The 24,305-nt window shown below is 40.0% G+C and overlaps 1 protein-coding gene across 4 annotated transcripts; it reads left to right on the top strand.

The window, feature by feature from the left end:
- The first annotated feature begins 475 nt into the window (after positions 1-475).
- On the top strand, positions 476-23,933 carry pcsk6 (proprotein convertase subtilisin/kexin type 6). Of its 4 annotated transcripts, XM_020079671.2 has the most exons (21): positions 476-740; positions 1,402-1,506; positions 2,172-2,282; positions 2,377-2,520; positions 2,648-2,724; positions 4,608-4,696; positions 5,540-5,712; positions 5,811-6,023; positions 8,416-8,516; positions 10,788-10,891; positions 11,187-11,304; positions 12,382-12,570; positions 16,336-16,472; positions 17,183-17,347; positions 19,371-19,473; positions 19,804-20,000; positions 21,927-22,014; positions 22,094-22,197; positions 22,657-22,786; positions 23,067-23,179; positions 23,645-23,933. In XM_020079671.2, exons 1-21 carry the CDS (start codon positions 510-512, stop codon positions 23,740-23,742), a joined length of 2,790 nt encoding a protein of 929 aa, XP_019935230.2. In that variant the 5' UTR covers positions 476-509; the 3' UTR covers positions 23,743-23,933. The 4 variants fall into 4 exon arrangements, 2 of the variants coding, with proteins under 2 accessions (XP_019935230.2, XP_069379813.1); XR_011240896.1 differs by lacking the exons at positions 21,927-22,014; positions 23,067-23,179; positions 23,645-23,933; XM_069523712.1 differs by lacking the exons at positions 21,927-22,014; positions 22,094-22,197; positions 22,657-22,786; positions 23,067-23,179; positions 23,645-23,933 and having other exon boundaries at positions 19,324-19,473; positions 19,804-19,942.
- Positions 23,934-24,305: the final 372 nt, after the last annotated feature.

Raw genomic sequence — 24,305 nt, 5'->3', positions numbered from 1 at the left:
CTCTGACCTTCTCCTCCTGCCATTGAGCAAGACATACAAATAAACCAGAGTGAGGTCATACAATCTTCCAAGAGATGGCACCAAGGAGGATGCTCCCGTGAAGTAGCTGAACGATCCTGCTCCCTTCACCTCCTTTGTAAATAGTTGTATTTTATAGAATAGATTGGATGCTTTATTTTTATTTCATTTATTCAGAGCAGTAAGTTTTAAGTTAGAATATTTTTATGATTATTTGTTGCCTGTTATTCATTTATTTATTCAGTTTGATCATGTGAGTTACTCTATTTGATCAGACTGTGTTGATTGTGTTAACAAAAATAAATATATAAGTTAAATATATCGAGCACCTGCCCCCCAAATTGTCTGTGCACGTGCCTGGCTGATCTGCTCCTCCGGTTTGCGGACTTCGGTCGCTGCGCCACTGGCCGCAGCTACGGTAGTGAAGTGTTGTTGCACAGCAGCGCCCTCTGCTGTGTGGAGGAGACTTGACTGCAGTGACAGCAGGCATCATGACGGGCTGGACTGTCAGCGGCGCTGCTCACTGGACACCTCTGTCACTGTGGTTTTCAGGCAGGATGACTCTTTGGTTGCTTTTGGTTCTGTTCTCTGCTGGGACCAGTCCGTCAGCGGCCACAGGACAGAGGCGTGTTTACACAAACCACTGGGCGGTGCGGATCTTAAGCGGCCCCGAGCAGGCTGATCGAGTGGCAGCAAAGTATGGATTTATCAACGTGGGAAAGGTAACCACACGGTTCACTTGCACTGATGAGGTGGCTGTTGACATGTATGAAGTACTATGAAGGAACGGTCACTGTTTGTCCCCTGATCTCACCACTGAGACACAGTTTTTACAGAAGCTTTCCAATTGACTTTATGACATGCTGCAAAAAACAGTCAAGTTAATATTCTTTATCCCGTTTGAAAAAATGATTCACTTCAAAATTCAAAATGCCGTCAACATTTTCTTTCTTATTCTTGCTACAAGCCATTTAGTTTTTGTTACACTAGGTCTTTTTGATCGTTTATAATTGTATAATATTATTCAAGCTTGATATAAAAGACATATAAGCTACCAGTAATAATAGAAAAGATCCCTCTTGCATGTTTTTTTGCATTAAGCATGACAAGTGATACATTCTTGTAGATTTTTTTTTTTATCACTGATGGACCTGAATTCACAAACTCCACCTGTTAACAATCTATTAACTTCCACATCTCTGGACTTGGTGGCTCATTAGAAAGTGTGGAATCCAAAGTCATTTTTAAAGATAGGCTACTCCTAACGTTATTAGCTGCTTCTTAGGACGAAAAACAGCTTGTAAAAGAGTGGCTCAGCTATATGTTAAATATTTTACATTATCATTTTAATATTCCTGATGTTCTAGTCTTATGTTTGAACAGATAGGAAGTCTGGAGGATCATTACCATTTCCACCACAGGAGAGTTTTTCGCAGAGCTGCATACTCTTTGAAGGGCCCCCACAGCTTCGTCCATATGGATCCCAAGGTGAGTCTCAGATCAATCAATCAATCGATCAAATTGTATTTTTATAGTCCATATTCACAAATCTTAATTTCTCTCATGGGGCTTAACAAGCTGTGACATCCTCTGCCCTTAACCCTCAACAAGAGTAAGGGAAAAAAGCCTTTTAACAGGGGAACAAGAACATAGAAACCTCAGAGAGAGCCACATGTGAGGGATCCCTCTCCCAGGACGTGACTGAGAACATCAGCATAATAAAAATAATAATAAAAAGGTTTATTCATATATCACTTTTTAAAAACAGAGTAACAAACAGACAGTTTGTTTATAAAGATTTTTCAGTATTGGATGCACACAGTATCATTCCAGTATCCCTACAAAGATGAAACCCATGTAGCAAGTCTGGGACACAACACAAAATCACTCTGATGCCACAGCTTTCTTTGGATCTCTTTTACTGAATGAATCTGGAATGATAAAACATGTGACAGACACTGCATCAGTTCACATCCTCTTCTCAGACTACATGCATGACACTTCATAAACCTACCTGTCTCCTTCGGCCCCGAATGCAGACAGAGAGAGAGGTTCCAGAGCGAACATACCACAGCACAAAAGGAGGTTCACAGACCAGAAAGTTATACAAAGTCTGACTTTTTTACACTTGTAACTTCTTCCCATTTCAATAGGTGGATTGGGCCCAGCAGCAGGTAGTAAAACCAAGAGTTAAGAGGCATGCCCATAGTGACCCTAACCTCATTCATTTCAATGACCCTAAATGGTCCAACATGTGGTACATCGTAAGTATAGTACACTGAATCTTTCATGCTAACATTTCCATTAGAATGAATCAAGGTAAGGCAATTGTTGCTTGTCGTCTGTGACTTTTTTCAGCACTGCAATGATAAGAGCAGCTACTGTCGGTCAGAGATGAACATTGTATCTGCCTGGCAGAGAGGCTACACCGGCAAAAACGTGGTGGTCACCATACTGGATGATGGCATTGAGAGAAACCACCCTGATCTGGCTCCAAACTATGTATGTTATCTATCAAAAAAATCTCCAAGCTTCGATGGATACGTTCAGGACGATATACTGGTGAGTGATTTTGTCTGTCTCACCTATTTGTCGCTATTTCCTCTGTGTTCTTGAATCATTTCTGTAGGACCACCTCGCAAGTTATGATGTCAATGGGAATGACCATGACCCTTCACCACGCTATGACTCTCGCAATGAAAACGTGTAAGAAAGAATTCCACCAATGTCTCCTCTCTTCTTTTAACTTTAACTTTATCAGACTCTGCAGATCACCTGCTGGATTGTAGACTCAAGGGCTTCAGTGTGCAACAAACACCTTTTTGTAACTTTCTGAGCTGTCACAGTTAGCTGTGTGAAGGGGAGACAGATGTATCAACTTTCTTTCTTTTCAACGAAATAGTTTCTATAAGTTTAAAACACATTTCATATGAACAAACAAGTGCAACCCTCTCAATTATCCTCTTGTTATTTACAGGATATCTTTCTGTCTGAGCAAGAAATCTTCCTTGTAAAGCTTTGACTCAATCACTTGATGAATTATTAGATTTTAGAATTATTATTAGGGTTCAATCCCAATCCCCTCCTTCTGACCCACCACCCCACCACACTGTTTTCCAACTTGGGATAAAAAGCAGCCTTAACATAGACCTATCTACCAACTCCCCCCTCTCTTATCTAAACACTTGGTGTAGCCCATGTCCATAGCCATAATAATGAATAATTACTCAATGTGGACGATCATCTGCCTCGACCGGTTGGGGGGGGCAAAGAAAAAGGGGAGGAGAGGAGAGGGGACAGAGAGAAGTGGAGAAGTGCTCAGTGCATGATGGGAGTTCCCCCAGCAGTCTAGACCTATAGCAGCATAACTAAGGGATGGTTCAGGACTCACCTGATCCAGAACTAACTTTATGCTTTATCAAAGAGGAACATTTTAAGTTTAACTTTAAATGTAGAGATGGTCTCTGCCTCCTGAACCCTGAGTTCTACTCTTACAGACTCTTGGAACCACAAGAGAGCCTGTGTTTTAGGAACGAAATGATCTATTTGGATAATACGGTGTTATCAGCTCAACAAAGCATTAGTAATCACACAGCTGGTTAGGAACAGCTTTTTCTCAGATTTTGGAAATGAAGGGCAGGTTTGATATGGGTCTATAATTAGCTAAAACCTCCCGATCAAGAGTGGGCTTTTTAAGCAGAGGTTTAAGAGGGGGGCAGCAGTAGCTCAGTCCATAAAGATTTAGCTTGGGAACCGGAGGGTGGCCAGTTCAAGTCCAGCATGGACCATAAGCATGGAAGGTGGACTGGTAGCTGGAGAGGTGTCAGTTCACCTCCTGGGCACTGCTGAGGTGGGCACTGCTGAGGTGCCCTTGAGCAAGGCACCGTACCCCCCAATTGCTCATAGGGCGCTTTTCCTGAAGCTGCCCATCACTCTACCATCTCTCTCCAAAATGTGCATGTCTTTGAGCCCTCTGTGTGTGTGTGGGATTGTGGGTTAATGCATGTATAAAATGAAAACATGAGTGTAAAAAGAATTTCCCCTTGTGGGATCAATAAAGGAAGTTTAAGTTAAGTTAATAACAGCTACCTTAAAAGCTTGTAGTACGTAGCCGGTTAAGAAAGACATGTTAATCTGATTTAATGTGGAACTCTCAATTGGGGGAAAACTTCATTCATCAGATCATCAGAAGATTGAGATTTTAGAGTTAAGGTATGGAGGACGTTACTTTCATGATCTGAGCTCGACAAACTGTTGACTGATGTTTTTCCTTAGTTAATGGGTTTTTTTTTAGGCTTTTCCTTACTCTTGTTGAGGGTTAAGGGCAGAGGGTTTCACTCCTTGTTAAGGCCTATGAGACAAATTGTAATTTGCGAAAAAAAACTGTACTGTAAAGTGTTTTGAGTGGTCATCAAGACTTAATTGCACTATATAAATACAGCCCCTTTCATAAAATAATGGTATTACACCACTGTCAGGTTATTTTATCCTAAAAATGTTCATACTAATCTCCACTTACACATTGGCATTGAAACAGATCTAGCTGCATGTGAGGTTGTAACTTCTGTGTAACCTGTGTTTACATGCAGACATGGAACACGATGTGCAGGTGAAGTTGCAGCAGTGGCCAATAACTCCCACTGCATCGTTGGGATTGCCTACAATGCTCACATTGGAGGTAGAGTTCTTTCCTTTTCTCAACATTTGCAAGATTCACTGAAGAATGAAGTGTTTGTTTTTACATGCTGTTTCAACAAATATGAGCTAACTGTTGTTGCTTAATGCTTTGAATTTTTTTTTACAAAAAAACCCCAGTAAAGCTTAGGTGAGTTAACTGAACACAAGAACAAGTTGAGCAGACTTAAAATGTTTGTTTAAATCAAGCACTGACCCGTTTTACTGATAAACATTTAATTGAGATTTGCTTTCCTTTAGCATTTTCTCAGTTTAACGAGTTGACGATTTTCCAGCTACAGCTGTTGGAGCCACTTTGTACCTGGGTTGGTAAGAAATCAGATGTTAGTGATGGTGAGGTTTTGGTAAAGTAAAATTTTTTTTTATTAAAAAACTGATTCTGAATCTCTTTCAGCTCAACTATTCTAATATATTTATTCAAAAATAATGTAATGTAAAATGTGCAGCAAAAAGTGTTTAATGCCTCAGATCTGGATCACCATTTTAGAACACTTTTAGACATAAAGCAAAAGGCAGCAGTAAAACACAAATTGTTTAGAACACTTTAATTTCAACCTCTGCGTTGTGTGTAAAATTAGGTATCTACAACTATAACCGCACTTGTCAGAGGGTTAGGGTTAGGGTACTTTTCTGTACCCTAACTTTTCTGACTGATTTTCGTGCCCTAATCTTAAAAAATTGCATTGTTATTGAGTGTAGATGCTGCTTTGTGTCATTACTGTATGTACCCATTCTCTCTGTGTCATATACTGATATGAAGAGTCAAGGACTAGGTGCCATTTTAAAATGACTTTGATGTATTTAGACTGATGTTCCATGGCCACAGGGATTCGGATGCTGGATGGTGATGTGACTGATATAGTAGAAGCCAAGTCCCTGGGAATCCGACCTGACTACATTGACATATACAGTGCCAGCTGGGGGCCAAAAGACGATGGCAAGACAGTTGATGGCCCAGGACCTTTAACAAAGCAGGCTTTTGAGCAAGGCATTAAGAAGGTCTGATGAGTCACAAGGAAGCATTTTTTTGACCTTCATATGTATGGATGATTGTTTGTATAATATCGTAGCACAACAGATCTATGTATTTCACACAGGGTCGCAAGGGCTTGGGGTGCATTTTTGTTTGGGCGTCAGGTAACGGAGGTCGGCAGGGTGATCACTGTTCATGTGATGGTTACACCAGCAGTATCTACACTATCTCCATCTCCAGCGCCACAGAGAATGGTCACAAGCCATGGTACCTGGAGGTCTGCAGCTCCATCATAGCCACGACCTACAGCAGTGGAGAGTTTAATGAAAGGAAGATTGTAAGTATTGGAGATATGGCCATTTCATTAACTAAAGCTCAGATATTATTTAAAAATACACATTTTAACATATACTTGAATTAGAGGGGCCCCATTGGTTATTCAGTAAATAAATCTGATTATTTTTTGAATTGCGCCTTTTATGTATGTTCAGGAGATAGCTCAGGATGTCCCAGTTACTTCAATTCAATTCAACTTCAGTGTTTGGTTTATACCTGCACCTATATTATTGTGCATGCTCACTAATTTGCATGGGATAGAACTTTTCCCAATCATGACATGAAGAAATAAACCAAGCTTTATGATGATCGGCCAATTTTCACTAAGTCTCACCATGTGTTACGCCACAATAATACTTTGTATTTTATTCTAAAAGATTTTATGTCCATTGAGACCTCCAACTGTACCAGGCACTAACATTTAGTTACTATCTAAGATTTCCTTTTTTCAGTTAAGGCACAGCAAAAAATGAAGCACTTTTTAGAAGTACCTGAAACTCCACTCAGCTCAACGTTCTGTTAATTTTGTCAAATACAACTTTAAAGAAAAACATTAATGGATGACCACGATAGATGAACAACTAAATCAGTGTTTTGATGCAAAATCACACAGTGTAGCAGTGGATTAGTAAAACCGTTTCCTCCACCACCCAAAAGTAGATTCAACCAGTTGACGGGAACATGTTACATTCAACACATTTCTGTCTGTTTCAATGAGGATCTCACTTCATTTAGAAAGGGGTGGTTCAGGAGGTAGAGCAGGTCGTCCTCACACCAGAAATGGAGGCTTGATCCCTGTTGGCAGTTTGATCCCTGTCCCCCATGTGTCCTTTGGCAAGATACCGAACCCCAAATCGCCCTCTGATGGCTGTGCTGGCAGTGTATGAATGATGTGTGAATACTACATGGCGAGTTCCATGAAGCCAAGACATACAAAGGTTGTTGTTAAAATCTTTATGTGTGTGTGTGTGTACTAAGACAGCAAAGGTTGTGTTTGTCTAGAATGTGATTTCGAGAGATGATAGAAAATAAAAGAGAAATTACCGATTAAAAATGCCATATAACAATGAATGCTTTTCACAACAGGCCTCCACTTATAAGGGTATTAGTTCTGTTACAACTAACATTTAACAACCAACAGTGGGAATGTGGAACCACCCAATTGGTCAACTTTATTCTTTGCCATTTGAATCTGCCAATCATGTTTATTTCATTCACCCGGTCAGAATTTCCTGATGTCTTAATTGCTGATTGGACATGGGGCTGGGTATGAACAATTCTCTGATTAAAATTGATCTTCATTTGAATGATCTGATATCGATTCATAAAAAAGACGAATCGATCATTTAATATGAACCTTTTCCCATGCGACCCCATTGTTTACACAAGATCTCCTCTCCTGAAGCAAGGAGGCATGCACACACAAACACACACACACACTCTCACACACACATACACACACTCTCACACACACACACACACACACACACACACACACAGAGGTCCCCAGAGGGAAAATAAGTGTTGTTTTTAGTGCTGCCTTCAGGTGCTTTTGGTTGGGGGTGCGTGGTTTATTTCATTTATGTTTTATTTATTTCAAATATCTTTTTAATTTTGAATTCTAATTCAAATGTCCAACTGTATATTCTTAAGAATTAAAAGTGAATTGCTCTTGTAAGGGTTATTATTATAATGCTATATGATCATTATATAAGTTGTATGAATTGGTTTCAAAATTGAGCATTTGTAGATTAAACATATGTGACAGTATAAAGCCTTTTCATATTCTTATTAGTATTATTCTCCTAATTAAAGGTAGTTTTTGTTAAAATTATTGATTTGTTTGTTAGATTGTTGTGTTCAGGTAATGTTGCTGGTAGTTGTTTTATTTTACTAAATAAATAGCTAGCAAGCACAGCTACCTACAGTATTAAGCATTTGACAGTTTGACAATTTTTATCAACTCTCACTCAGTATAAATAAAGTTTTTTTTAAAAAACTCAACACTCAACAAGTCGATGTTTCACTATGTGAAAAGGTGCCCACCCCAAATTTCCAATTGCCAGTCTAGTTTCAGAGTAGTGTTATGTGGAGGTCAGCCAAACACTCAAGTCAGCTTGATTGTTCCATGTTTTGAATGTCTTCTTCATTCTGATCATGACAGTTTAAAAAAAGAAATAACGTAACAGGTTATTTGTTGGGAGATTTATCCATTTAATTGAGTCACATTTAAAATGATTGAGAAAATAATATTTTGCATTGTTCATTGTCACTTATTGTACACCATAATCCAGGGCTGATTCCAGGGATGGGGCCAGGAGCCATATAATTTGCCCTTCTGTATAAATTATGTCATCAAATTTGAAGTAAACTGTGTTTGTGCTCCCTTACAGATGACCACTGACCTCCGGCACCGCTGCACTGATGCTCATACTGGCACGTCTGTCTCAGCTCCCATTGCGGCTGGAATTATTGCCCTCGCCCTCGAGGCCAAGTCAGTCAAGTTTTCTATGTCTAGTCATTACACTGTTTTCTCCGTCACCATCTGTCTGTTTATGTCATACCACCTGTAGGTGCCAAGTTGTGTAGTGTCAAGTTCCTTTCATCATTTGAAAGCAATTTACATTGAATGTGATACATATTCGAGTCCACAACACACTTTAGAAGTCTCAGGGGTAAACAGTGTTGCAGCAGAATCCAATACAATTGAAGAAATTAGTGACCACAGCTTCATGCGTAATAAAACAAGATAAAAAACATAACATGCCTCCATACTGCTCATGTGGTGTCATCCAAGTGTCCGCAAGCCGCGACATTTATATTCAACTTGAAATCGCGTAATTTACACCATATTTGTAACCTAAAAGTCCTCTAGAAGTGATAGAAGATATCAGCGGACATTTAGGCTTAAAACATGGTATAAATGACCATGTTTTAAGTAGAATATGAATGTAAGGTAAGGTCGAGACTCCAGGAAAATGATATGACTTCTATTTTGAATGCTATCATTTACATTCATGCCGCTGCTCATTCCATTGGGACATGTCACAAAAGTGGAATAACTGCAACTTTTGGCACATCTTTCTTCACATACCCAAAGCTCCTCCATTTAACTTGATTTACAGGCAGATAAATGTGCTCTGGTGTTGGACTCAGGGTGTGGCCTGAATCAATATCCAAGGTAAAAGCTGCCCCCACACAGGACGACTGGGATGGGAGGAAGTTCCATTGGTCAGCAAGCCTGGTCATAATTTATACTCTAAGGCTGTTTAAATGTAAGTTGATGATTGGTCCACAAAACTAATGGGTGGTCTGCCCCTTCAAGCAAATGTGTGTGCTAGGTAAGACTGGATGCAAAACGCTTTCAATTATGAAGTGGCAACAAAATTGGCAAAGCCAAGAAACCACTGCAGCTGTTTTAAAGAGACTGGTTTCAGTTACTCTTGCATTGGCCTCACCTGAGTCCATTTTCATATGGCTGCTCTCAATTATGTATTCCAGGAAGAAATTCACACCTCTCTGCTTTATTGAATAACTTGCTACCAAGGAGTCTTGCTGCATTCGATGGATGTAAAGGATGTGTTCCTAAAAGAAGTATGAACCATAATAGATAAGCACAGAGTTGCCGGTGAAAATAAGGAATCCGGTTTGTTGTCATCCCTAATCTGTTCAATAAGACCCCTGTAAATTCACCTGATGTTGATTATGTTACTTGAAATAGTATGAGTTGTTGAAAAGAAGTAATTGTCAATGTGGATAACCTATCTAGGAACCTTGGGAGGAGAGGGCATGTTGAATCATTTTAGGTTTTTTTATGAGCTCTTTTAACAGGTGAACCCAAAAGTAGACTTCAGATTTGAAATGATGATGATCAAATAGGAGATTTTATTGCAATAGGCCTTGGGATTGATGAAAAATGCCACAGAAAGTGGGAAACATGTAACAATGAAATCGAAAACAGTGTTGAAAGGCTGATTCACACTAGGATTTTCAACTGATTTTAAAAATGTGGGAGACCACAGACATAATGACAGATTTAACCGATATTTAATTTAATAATCTTCAGATGGCACACATTAGATGATTCGGCCAGAATGTAAGACCACACATTTGCCCTTTGTAAGAAAGGATTTCACAGTAGCTATTAAGAGACTTCTCTCACAGAAACTCAGGTTTCTTCTTCAGTTTTTTTTTATGGCGGTTGGTAAACATCCTTTAGCCGCTTTACTGCTACCTTCTGAACTGTAGTGTGGAAAACTTAGCATGATTAAATGTGACTTCAGTAGAAAAACAAGCATGGAAAAGGATCAATCTTGTGTCTGTTTGCAGCGAAAAACAAAAAAAGAGAAAAAAAACTGAGGATGTGGTCTTGGCTGAGAAAGCAGGATTGGCTTATACATTTTGTAGCGTGAAGTTGGAAATACATTGTTGTTTTTGGTTGCAGCTGTACGACTACGCAACACCCGGCTGGTAATGCTTCCCGGTCAGCTCGCCCCCATTGCCTATTGCGGGTTTCTATCAGAGCAGATTATCATAAATATTTGATTTATATGGGGTTAGGATTCGAATCAGGGAGGCTCCGACTCAATTTGTAGCATCATGATTATTTTGTTAACCCCTCACTCTTCAGGATTATTTGGGCAGATAATGGACATTGACTGGACTCAGGAACACCAATTCTCCACTAGTGTGCAGCTCCCTTAACAAAGATAAGCGCCATAAATCAGTCTGTCAGGCTTCTGAGTCATGTCTTTTTTTTCGGCAGTCTTTTGCTGACATGGAGGGATGTGCAACATCTTCTGGTAAAGACATCTAGACCTGTGCACCTGAAAGCTGATGATTGGAAGACCAATGCTGCTGGACACAGAGGCACACTTCATTCTACTTTTAATTCAAACATAGTACTTGACTGATTTATACTTGAAGTATTACATTTTTCATTTATACTATATTATACCAATTAAAATCAAGTAAAATGCGATGCTGTGAAGTTATCGCATCAGTATGATCTTTTGATGACAGCATATAAGCTTTCCACACTAATCATGATTTCAGAAGAAAATGGCTACCATGTGAATATGATGAATTAAATAGCCGTTATTAATCTTTCCGCATTTTACACTTTGCTTTTTAAACCAATATGGTTTTGGGTCTTTTCTGACAGTCAGTCACTTGTATGGCTTTGGTCTGGTGGATGCAGAAGCCATGGTTCTGGAGGCTACAAAGTGGAGGACTGTACCTCCTCAGCACACCTGCAGTCACAGACTTGTGCGAGCCACCAGGTGAGGTAAACGTACTGCTTGGTCTACATTGTATACCTGGCATACGAGTAAATAAATAGTTTAACCAAATTGCTAGACCACAGCAACATTGATGCTATTAAAGTGTTGCAGCTATGTCTTATGCATTATATAACTGAGGAAACAGACCATTGGGAATATCAACATTTTCCTCAAACATGTAAATTGGCAGGAAACTGTAAGTACCATGACTCCATTTCTAAGCCTATACAGCCAGTGGGTAGACTAGTGAGTTTGGCAGACCTGTAGAGCATTCAGTAATTTAAATGCAGAACGATTATTTATTTAGGTATATAGAAACTAATAAATGAGACTGTGTGGATGGAGGAAATACATTCAATAATGAAAGTAGCCCAATGAGGCACAAACTGCTTCTCTGACTTTATTATTTATTTATTTGAACAATCCTTGAAACATATCCTACAATTAATGTATGTCAGTAACATGCACTGACACCTTGTCAATGTAGAAAGTACCTAAAAACCTTGCAATAAAGACAGTACATAGATATGATGGGAGTGATGAGCAAATACTTATAACCCCCATCAGAGCCTACAGGTGGATGCTGGGGTGATGGAGGGGCTGAAGCAACTGGCAGCAATACTGACGCAGCAGCAAGGCAAGCAAGGGAGTCATGGGAAGTTTTCTCAGCTTAAATAAAATGCCTAATAATTTGGGTGTATATTATAGATGATTGTGGAGAGTGAGGTATATCACATGATTGGAGCAGCGCAGCCTCGAGTTGGCTGCCTGAACTAGCTTACAGGTGTCGCTCCATTTACGGTTTCGGTCCTTGATAGATAATCAAATTATTTATATGCAAGATGTTAAAGATTAGTTATGCAAGGCAACATGGAAAATATTTTTTCGGTACATTAACTCATGGGATGACTGATTGGCCTTGACATTAACTGTAATTATTTTTACATAAATAAACTGTACACGATTCAGTCATCATGGAAACATGTGCCAACCGCTCATGTACTTTATTGCATCTATGCAATTTATTCTAACAGTTATTGTGTAATAATATAATGCCTATGTTTATGGCTGCTCCAGGTACATCCATGCTGGTCAAAATCTCAACAGCAGCATTACCACCTCGGGGTGTTCAGAAGAACCTGAGCAGCTCGTGGATTACCTGGAGCATGTGGTGGTCAGGGTTCTGATTGTCCACCCGCGACGAGGAGACCTGGAGATTAACCTCATCTCTCCATCTGGTACAAGATCACAGCTACTGGCCAAGAGGTGAGAGCTCCACTGAGCACAAAAACACATGTTGCAGGTCATTTATGAAGTTAGCATTCAGTCAATCAATCAAATAAAATGTTATTTGTACAGCCCATATTCCCTAATCATTATTTTCCTCAAATGGCTTAGCAAGGTGCAACATCCCCAGCAAGAATAAGAAATAATGCTATTAACAGGGGAAAATACATAGTCGACCCTATCCCAGGATGAACAGAAATGCAATTGATGCAGCTTGTAGCAGAGCAGATCAACAAAATTATATTTACATTGATGAGAAAATACGTGTTAGAGTATCTTACATAAATCAAGAGGTGCATCAATATTTAAAGGCTGTTTAAGGCTCATTTCTACTGCAAATTCTATTGGTATCTATCCATGCAGATGCTTGTAAATTTGGTTTCATTTATAGAGGTCTACACTTTTTTTTACTATTTTCTACCCTTGTTTAATACATTTTATTAAGATTGTTAGATTAGTGGAGAATGATGACTGAAAGTCCAAAACCATGCATTCATTTAAAGTGCTATTTAAAGCAAACCAATGTAGTTTTAACCTTACGATAATGACATTAAAAGAAATTGCCACAGTACTCCTGACATACTTAGTATTGCACAATGTAACACTGGTGTCGTGCAGGAACACTTGCAACATGCTTTTCAGCATAGCCTACAATACATCAACATCCAGAGCAGGAGTTAGCAGTTATATGTTAGACATGATTGACATAGATACTCTGGTCCAACACCCTGTGTTTTTATTGCAATTTCCACCATCAGGTTGCTCAGAGATCTGGGAATCTAAGATGAAGTTGATGTTAACTGGCAAAGCGTTTTATTGTAGTAGTGCAAAAAAAGATCCAGATAAGCAATACTACCCAGCATTGAACGGGGTGAGGAACAAGGGTTAGGGGCAGTGGGTGCCAAATCATAGAATAGGTCAAAAGAAAAATCTCTTGCTATACCCAATCCCGACTCCCCTGACTGACAGGAAAATAACAAAACTAAACTTTTGCCCAACAAGGACTCTTTGGATCACTGAATGAGTGCCTCACTAGTTAACATTAATAGAATTTCAGAGAGAGCACCCATTTGCAACCACACAGTCAAGTTAACATATAATGACGAGAGGCAGTGAGGCGGACTGATCACACTAAATCTCAGCCGCACCTGGTAGCTGGCAAAATTGGAAGAGGGGCCAGCTAGAACCAGGGTGAAAAAGACTCAACCAATAGAGCTTCAGCAGTTTAACCATTCATTGGGTGAGGTTGATGAAAGGATGGAGGGATGGTAGATGGTAGAATTATGGTAGAAGGGATGGTTGTATGATTTTCTGTAAAAAAAATAGAAAAAAAAAACAACAAAGGTACATAAATTGGCTTTTCCTTCCACCGCCCACCCTTACCTCATATATGGATGGGATCACAGCCCACTCAAGTTCTGTGTCTGATACATGTCTTTTTCACTTAAGGTCATGCTTAACACATAATCTTCATGCTATGCAGATGGCGCCCAGTTATACCTATCAATAAAACCAGAACAGTGTAATTGTGGCAAAAGAAGATGCCACGGGACTCTCCCGCACACAGCCATGGACAAAGGTGTTGCTTTTCTGCCTCTTTTATTCTTACCTCTAAATCAATAACAACGAAAAACCAATCACAACCGCTACCTCAACATCACATAACATGTTCACAGTCCCACCCATGCCAAAGGTCACACACTGGATTTGGTATGCTCCACTGGCACAACCCTCTCCCAGCTGTAGTGCCTTGACTTAGCGGTCTCTGACCATCACTCGGTCCTCTTTATAGTTCCTATCCCGCTGCCCAGAAAGCACGCAAAACGCACAATCACCTTTAGGAAGACAGTGACTTCACTATCCCTGGCAAACCTACTGGCTTCATATCAGGCCTCGGATCCCCCAAGCACCATGGCTGATGGCCTGGTCGCCCACTACAACACTGCTCTATCCCTCAGTCTTGACTCTCACCCCCCTCAAAACTCGAACTGTCTCCTACACCTGCCCAGCCCCTTGGTTCACAGCTGAACTTAATGCCATGAAGGCCTGTGGGCGTCAACTGGAGCGGCTCTATAAAAGATCCAGCCTCACTGTCCACTGTTGTCGGAAGTTGTCTCACACACCAAGACACAGTATTACTCCTCTGTGTGGTGAGTCTGTGTGGTGAGTCCAGGCCAGGTCGTCACTGATGTGAACCCAGAGGAACCTGAAGTTTCTGACTCTCTCCACTGTCCTGTTGATGGAGAGGGGGGTGTTTTGCTCCTGGCACCATGATGTCAGGGCTCTGACCTTCTCTCTGTAGGCATCAGTGAACAGCATTCTCACATATGTGTCCCTTTGGTCAAGGTGGGAGAGGGCAGGGTGAGGGAGATGGCATCTGCATCGACATTCAGTTCAATGTTCTTTTTCCTGCACCTGTTTAGGAACTGTCTCACTTTCTCATCGTGGTCTTTGTCGGCCATCGCTTGTCTATCACCCTCTTCTGTGATCAGTACATCATTGGCTATGATGTATATGCCTCGCAGCCCCTCTAGTGCTTGTGTCAACTCCTGCTGGAAAATCTCAGGAGCTGGGCTGATTCCCATAGGGATCCTGAGCCACCAAAATCTGCCAAACAGTGTAGAGAATGTAGTTAAAGACCTCAACTCCTCCTCCAAAATCGCAGACTATGAACACTTTTGCTCTAGCGAGGTCTGGAAAGATGTCATCAATAGTCAGAAGGGGGAAATTTCTCATTTCGCATTTCTCCACTGGTGTGATGATCTCTCTCCTTTGAATATCCTTCACTTCATCCTTTAGCGGTGTAAACATTGCAACTCGGACATTTGGGGAGTTTAACTGGCTCCACCCTCCACCGATCTCAATCCTGTACTCTCCGTCCAGGCAGCCATCTATGGTTCAGTTCTATGGTTAATTCACATATAGATGTTTCCTCTTGTACTTTGATAAGCGTCATTGCTTCACTTGCCCTCCTTCCAAGCAGTGGCAGTCTACAGTCATTATTCACCACCACAAACTCCAGCTGGTATAGTTTCTGGTTTCTCAGATTTCTCACCTTCACCTTGCATTTGCTAAGTTTCCCATGACAACACTGTAGACACCAATGTCAGCTTTTCCTCTCTGAGTAATCTCTCTCTCAGTCCTTGAGTTGAGAGTTGTTGTTGCCACATACTATCCTTTCTCATTTAAGTGAGTCTTTTATTTCTCCAAAGTTGCATGTGCTGGCTAACACTCTGAGATCAGTTACATATGTATTGATGTTCTCATCATTACCTTGGGAGGGCTAGGGGCAGACAGCAGTCCCCAAACTGAAGGAGTGTGCCAATATAAATCAGTATCTGACAACATTTAAGAAGATAGCGGTGATATATCAGTGACCAGAGTTTTAATGGGGAGTGATGCTAATTCCACAAATGTTGGTAATTGCAAGAAGCATATTAATCTGGGTTTAAAAAGCAGTTCAACTGGTTACCTTCCCCGTAGCCTGATGAGGGTCTAATCTGTATTAATATTAAATTAAAGGCAATGATAAAATGTACTGTAGCAACTAGTTTATATCTACAACTCGCAGCACTGGTATACAAACTTCAGAGACTTAACCATCAGCAGCTACTCATTTTCTAGTTATTGTGTCTGTAGCTGCAGTTACTTATCAAGTTCAAACTTTCATAACTAAGCAACATAGAGCTTCTATCTACATAACATTACCTCAACAGATTCTCATTTTCTTCCTGTGTTTACAAGGCTGTTCGACAGTTCCAACGAGGGCTTCAGAAACTGGGAGTTCATGACGGTTCATTTTTGGGGCGAAAGGGCAGAAGGCACATGGACACTGGAGATTATTGACACACCATTAAAAACACGCAACCCTGAGGTGCTAGGTAAGATCCAACAATTCATGCACACTCTAGGGATGTTGTTCATGTAACTGGTGTCACAGGTTGTTCAGAGGGCAGGTGTTATGCTGCTCCCACAGCATAGGTAATATATGAGCAACACCTCAAGGACATGTAAATATACCACACAAGTGAGGCTGCCCACAGTGACAAGTCAGAGCTTTTCCCTCTAAAATTTCCATTGTAATAATTAACACTATTGTTTTCATGAGTTTATCACCTGGTGGGAAAATGTCCACACAGGGTTCTTGCACAACTTTTCAAGTCAAATTTAATGTTTTTGAAGACATTTTTAAGACCTCAATAAATGTAATTGAAGATCCAAAAAATGTCGAAACAATTTCTTTGATAGAGAAGATCATTTATTTAAACTCATTAATAAGCTTAATAACATCAAAAATAAAAACATTGTAACACTCCCTGACAGATTGATGAAGACTGACGACATTAGAATAAACATACACATACACACATTATGTACCACCGGTAAATGTAACACTTTGCATCAAGTTCATGGTCAATCTAAGACAATTCAAGACCTTAATTCCATTGATTTATATTTAAGACTTTTTAAGGAGCTGTGGGAACCCTTCAACATTGTCTAATACTCAGACACACATACATTTGAAGATAATGTCATTATGTAGAGAAACCTACAGAAATGTAATCATCATTATGATGCTTACTTGATACAGGCAACCTAAAGGAATGGACACTGGTCCTTTATGGAACATCTCAGAACCCTTCCCAGCCCCACAAAGCTCAGCCCTCCCATTCAAGAACATCAGAGATCACAGCACCAGATGGGGTCCTGGAAGAGCCAGAGTTCCAGGAGGAGGAGGAGGAGGAGGAGTATAATGGTAAAAATATTTCCTAACCTTCACATCACTGAAATACATTGCAATTACCAATCAAATAAAATTAAAGTTTGCTTGACAGAAATGTCGAAAAAAAATCAAAAACACTGACCCCTCCAGAACTATTGGAACAAGTTTAGATCCCTTTCCGATTTTGTGGGTTTGCCCACTGAGAAAGAAATAAACGGTCTATAATTGAAATGGTAGGTTTATTGTAACAGTCAGAGACAGGATTTCAAAAAAAAAAATCCCCACCTTCAAGCATGGAGATGGAAACATTATGCTTTGGGGTTTTTTCTCTGCTAAGGGCACATGACTACTTAAGCACATCGAGGGGAGGATGGACAGGGCCATGTACTGTGAAATCTTTGGCGACAACCTCCTTTCCTCAGCCAGGACACTAAAAATACCAATTTTTAGATGGGGATGGGTCTTCCAGCATGACAATGACCCAAAACATATGTCCAAGTCAACAAAGGAGTTGTTCAAAAAGAAGCACATTAAGGTCACGGATAGGTCTAGCCAGTCCCCAGACCTTAATCCCATAGAAAATATGTGGAAGAAGCTGAAGCTTCGAGTTGCCAAGCGACAGCCTCAAAACCTTAAGGATTTGGAGAGGATCTGCAAAGAGGAGCGGACCTCCTGAAATGTGCACAAACCTGGTGACCAACTACAAGAAACGTCTGACCTCTGTGCTTCTCCACCAAGTACTAAGTCATGTTTTGCTAAGGGATCAAATACTTATTTCATACAATCAAATGCAAATACATTTCTAACTTTTATATGATGTGATTTTCTACATTTTTTTAATATTCTGTCTCTCAATGTTCCAATTATGGACAGTTAATTTCTTAGTGGGGAAACTTCGGCAATTATTTCCTTTACTGTATATGTAGATGAACATGGCCCTATTTGTATCAGAGGTACTAAAAATAAATAACTTTAAAAATTTGCATTGCCATTATTTGCAATAATGGTATCAAGCCTGACAAAACTGCTGCATTCAAAAATCATACAATTCTCCTAAATTGAAGTCCTTTGTTCTGTTGACAATGTTTGTTCTTGTTGCAAAGTACACTAGTACAAGTAGTTTGAAGTTTTTCCTTGTTAACGAGCCATCAGCCTCGACTTGTTTGGGTGAGAGGAAAGAAATGGTGGAGAGAGAGGTGAGAGAAATGCACCCTAACCCTGGATCAGCAAATCCCTCTGGCCTTTTCATCACTTTTGTAGAGGTTAATGTATGTCTTGTTTGTCCTTAAAACTGTCCTTTTCCCGTCTGCATTTTGTGGCAAATTCCAGTCTGGTCCTCTGATTCTTAGTCCTGATTAATGGCCTGCCTCTACTATTTTGGTCTCTATATTTCTGCTCTCCCAGCCTACATTGAATGGTGGATTGTGACAGCTTCAACCCTGTCCAGGGAAAGTTAATGCTTTGGCTGTTGTGTTCGGGTTTTTGTTCCCCTATTCTCACCATGTGTTGCCTGCTGCTGTTATCTTTGCTCAACCAGTTTGATGTGTTTTGCTTAATTTACCAGTAGTTTCTTTCTTTTTGAGACAATTCAAATTGTTATGCCTGCTCTGCCCAATGTCTAAATAATGGCTCTGCTAGATTTTCCCCTCTTTTCTTAAGTTAAACATCAGTTAAACAGCTCTCTGGTCTTCATGTTGGTTTATCTTTTATAACAAAGATAAAGTCGTCACAGAAGAGTTTGTCAAAATAGAAGGGTGACATGTTTAGGTTGTTTAACATATGCAGATGTAAATACTAGGAAATAAAAGAGGAAATTATGAACTCTTGCCTCATATTCAATGTTTGATCTTAAGCCCAAATTTTTTCGATTTACAACACACTGTGCCAATAGCTCTGGAGGGGACTATGAGATAAGAAAAAAATATTAAAATTTCCATGTAACAGAAAGACAAAGACAGTTCCATAACATTTTTCAACCCATATGGTAGAGCAACAAATGTATGTTATAGGTATGATGATGAGAATGCAGATCCAAATCAATGTGGTTTTCATCAAGGACCATGTCACCATGAGTGTAGAGACCAGGGCTGTGATGGACCAGATGATGATCACTGCCTTAACTGTGTCCACTTCAGCTTAGGCAGCTTGAAAAGTGGCAGGTAAGAGCTGAATGAAAGAAACTGAAGCAGGTATAAATAACTACATTAATAAATATTATTTGAATGTTTCAATTATTCAGTTGAATGTGTGAAATGTGAAATGTGTTGTGAAGAACCCATAGGGAATTATCAGCAATCTGCATTTTTTCTCAATTTTTGACCCACAATCCCTTCATTTGCTGTTTTGAAAACTTCCCAAAAAGACCTCTAAGCACCTACTGGTGTCAAGTTAGAACCATTTAGTTATTTTGCTAAGCCAAAAGAGTACCAATGGAAACCATGTTTTGCTGTAAGATAACTCTTTTTATCCCTTCCTGTGTGCATGTTTAGAACCTGTGTGAGCCACTGTCCACTGGGACACTATGAGGACACAGGGGCTCATCGTTGTAGACGCTGCTATAAAGGATGTGAGAGATGTGTTGGCAAATCAGCTGGACACTGTCTCTCCTGTCGAAGAGGTCTTTACCTCAACACACTCAACTCTAGCTGCATTGATTCCTGCCCTACAGGTTACTTTGCTGATGAGAGTAAGTCAATACATCCATAATATCGACTCAACTCTGTTGACCTTTTGTCAAATATGAGATTATGTACCAATCTGTGGTTTGCAAATTTTCATCATCCTCATATATAGTCACCGGTCACTTTATTAGGTACACCTTGCTAGTTGGACCCCCTTTTGCCTTCAGACATGCTTTCATTCTTCGTAGCATAGATTCAACAGGTTCAACAAATTCCTCCGAGATTTTGGTCCATGTTGACATGATAGCGTCACGCAGTTGCTGCAGATTTGTCAGCTGCACATCCATGATGCGAATCTTCGGTTCCACCACATCCCAAAGGTGATCTATTGGATTGAGATCTGGTGACTGTGGAGGCCATTGGAGTACAGTGAACTCATTGTCATGTAACAAGAAACCAGTTTGAGATGATGTGAGCTTTGTGACATGGGGCATTATCCTGTGACCTACCCTCTGAATGTTGCAGCTGAAATCAAGACTCATCAGACCAGGCAATGTTTTTCCAATCTTCTATTGTCCAATTTTGGTGAGCCTGTGTGAATTGTAGCCTCAGTTTCCTGTTCTTAGCTGACAGGAGTGGCACCCGGTTTGGTCTTCTGCTACTGTAGCCCATCTGCTTCAAGGTTCAACGTGTTGTGCTTTCAGAGATGGTATTCTGCATACCTTGGTTGTAACGAGTGGTTATTTGAGTTACTGTTGCCTTTCTATCATCTCGAACCACTCTGCCCATTCTCCTCTGACCTCTGACATCAACAAGGCATTTTCGTCCACACAACTGCCGCTCACTGGATATTTTCTGTTTTTCAGACCATTTTCCTAGTGTAGCGTAACGTAAGACCTGAAAGTATGTCAATTAGGGCGCCAGATATAAATATATAAATTATAATTATAATTATATCAAATTTATCACAGATACCTCAGGGTTTTTGGTCTCAATAAGGTCACACACCACAAAATGTCATAAGAATAGGTTTAAATCAAAATCACATAATGTCCACTCCAAAATTAAATTTCAAGAATTATTAATGCTTTAACAGAAATTCAGGACAAAATAAATCCCTTTAACAAAATAAAAACACTTCAGTTAATTTCAGAATTTGTCCTGAGTCACATGAAAACATATCAGCAACAACATAAAACAATTAATTCAAAGTAAATGTCCTTCTTTTGCTTTCATTCATTTAAATAGTGTCCATTTGTAAATGTCCAGAAATGTAGGGTGACTGGGAGTGTGTGTGTATGTATGTGTGTGTGTGTCCCCCAATCATATGGATTTTAACACACCCCCTTTTCCACAGCCCCTCCTCTCCCTCACAGCAGAGATTGCTGTGAGGAAGAGGAAAGGAGCAGTCCATTCTAATGGCTGCTACACTAGAGATGGTTATGCATGAAAATCCCAGTAGATAAGAATAAGAATGCCTTCATTGTCATATATGTCATATATACATATACATATTACAATGTAATTATGGGATCAGCAGTTTTTGGAATACTCAGACCAGCCTGTCTGGCACCAACAACCATGCCACGTTCAAAGTCACTTAAATCCCCTTTCTTCCCCATTCTGATGCTCGCTTTGAACTTCAGCAGGTCGTCTTCACCACGTCTAGATGACTAAATGCATTGAGTTGCTGCCATGTGATTGGCTGATTAGCTATTTGTGTTAACAAGCAATTGAACAGGTGTGCCTAATAAAGTATATTGTGTTCTGTGCAGAGTTTGCATATGTTTAACATGGGAGGAAGTAAAGCTCCTATGCTACTTTAAAGGATCATCACTGGAAGGGAATTTTAATGATTAAACCTGTGGACTGTGAGATCCTGGAATACAGGTCATGAGACAGAGGATATTTTTTACATATCACATGTTAAGGAAACCCAGCAGAATTATTGTCGACTGCACATCTGATGCTTGTGATGCTGTTCATACCAGATCAGAGACAGTGTCTGAAGTGTCATAACACCTGTATGAAATGCCTGAGCTATGCAGATAGATGCAGTGCCTGCAGTGAAGGTTACAGGTATGTGAGGACGCAGACTATTAGTCATATTTGAACTTTGGTTTTAAAAGTGTTGTAGTGTCGATTTTTTTGTTTCCAGTCTGGCAGGTATGACATGTGTTCCTGAATGCACCAATGGAACATTTTTCCATCTTGAAGAGATGACGTGCAGCCCATGCCATTCCTCTTGTCAGACCTGTACAGGTCAGTGCTCTTTCTACAGTACCTTCACACACAAAAAATCATAGCAGCCAAAATAAAACCTTTTAATGCTGCTTCAAAAACCTGAGGTTTGCCAGATCTGTGGTCTAGCAGATACATTTGGAAAGATGCAAGTATAGGTTTGAATACATTTTAACCTCTGTCCAAAGCACTGTGTGCTCCTGAGGCACCTCCAGTCACTGTGTGACTTCTGTACGTAAAAAACAGTACAGAAGATCGTGCACAGAATACCAGAGAAGAACAGGCAATCAAAAACAGAGGACAAAAAAACAAAACCAGGAAATGCTCACAGGGCAACACAACACTATAGGAAAAACATGAGAAAGCATGTTGAAAGGATTAGTATTAGTAGTGTACACAATAAAACAGGAAGCGCAAAAATACAAGAAACTTAATGGGATGTTATACTTGTAGATTTCCTGTAGTATCTGTATTTCGCAGGACGAGGTAAGGAGGAGTGTATCCAGTGTACTGAGGGCTACCTGCAGCAGGAGTGGAGGTGTGTGGAGACCTGTTCTCCTGGCTACTACTCTGCAGAGGCAGCAGGAGTCCCCCATAAGATTTGTCACAGGTGAGCTCACAAACATCATGGATTCATCCCTACATCCCTTTTAAATGTCTTCCTATAATCCTGTAGCCAGCTAAACACTCATATCAGTCAGTCAGGGTGTAATGGTTTGTTTGCTCTTTACATTGTTACATTTAAATAATACACTGACACATTTTGGTGTAAGCTGTATTTTCATTGAAAAATAAATGTAATGATTTTCCCCCCGAACAACATCCGTTTACAAAAGGTAAATAGAAAAAATATGTGTATGGAATTGGGTTTTATTTCACTCTGTCTCCAGGTGTGAGGAAAACTGTCTGAGCTGCAGTGGCCCAGGAACAACCTGCACCAAATGTAAAGAGGGTTACAGTCTGGTCAGCAGGACTTGTATTGTGAATGCATCATGTAGTAATGGTGAGTTTCAAATGACTATAGTAAATGAAGCTCTCACTTGATCTGTCAATGGCAGCTCTTCGTTCTAGTTTTTTCTTACTGTTGTGAGGGTTAAGGACAGAGGGTGCCCCCCCTTATACGCACAATGACACAAATTGTGATTTTTGAGGGCTGTACAAATGAAATTTGATAGATTGATTGAGCCAGTGTGTGCGAGAGCTGAGGCCTGTACTACGAAGCATGATTTAAACTTCCTTTATTGATCCCACAAGGGGAAATTCTTTTTACACTCATTTTACATACATCCTTTTAGTATGGGGATGCAAACACAGAGCAGGAAGGATGAAAATGCTTGTTAGTAGCAGGTATGCAAAATTCCCAAGACATTAACAATATATACAGTGTGACACTTTGACAGGGAGCAGACAGTAAAATTCTTTTTAGCCATTGCTTGTGAAACTGACTGCCTCTCCTCTACTCTGCTAGCTGATGAGGTATTCTGTGACATGGTCAAGTCCAACCGTCTCTGTGAGAAGAAGCTTTACCGTCAGTTCTGCTGCCATACCTGTCTGTTGAATGGATGAGGAGCCTCCTTCATGCTTACTCTAAATCATTGTTAAAATATAGATAACAACTAAAGTGTTGTGATTTGCTTTAAACTTAATTAGTTACATGGAAGTAAATGAATGGGTGATCTGACAGCCCCCCCCCATCAACAGCTCTCCTTGTCTGCACCAAACTTTTTTTTCTTAAATAAAGAATGAATGCTGACATATCTGCTCTCATATTTCCTTTCATCGTGTATAATAAATCATTTCATAGCCTATGTGGTTGCCACATACTGTATGATAAGTCTGTGTCGCAGTTGAGTACTGAAAATCTTTAGTCAAGTGAAAGTAACTCACAATTCTAAAAGGATGGAAACAATTCGACACTATACAAACAAGTAAAGTGCTATTCCCTGCATTGAATGTGTGGTTCAGAAAGTGATGAAATATTTACACACCTACATCAGCTACCAACATGATCCACAATCCGCCAACACAATCACAATCTACGATCTGCCATCACGATATCTGATTCCCCTGAACCAGCTCTAACTACATGCTTGATCATAAAGGAAGTTTTTAAACCTACTCTTAAACAT

Source organism: Paralichthys olivaceus, chromosome 1, assembly GCF_024713975.1.
Source record: "Paralichthys olivaceus isolate ysfri-2021 chromosome 1, ASM2471397v2, whole genome shotgun sequence".
Taxonomy (NCBI): domain Eukaryota; kingdom Metazoa; phylum Chordata; class Actinopteri; order Pleuronectiformes; family Paralichthyidae; genus Paralichthys; species Paralichthys olivaceus.
Note: the sequence above shows the minus strand (reverse complement) of the source record. Positions and strands in the feature narration are given on the sequence as shown.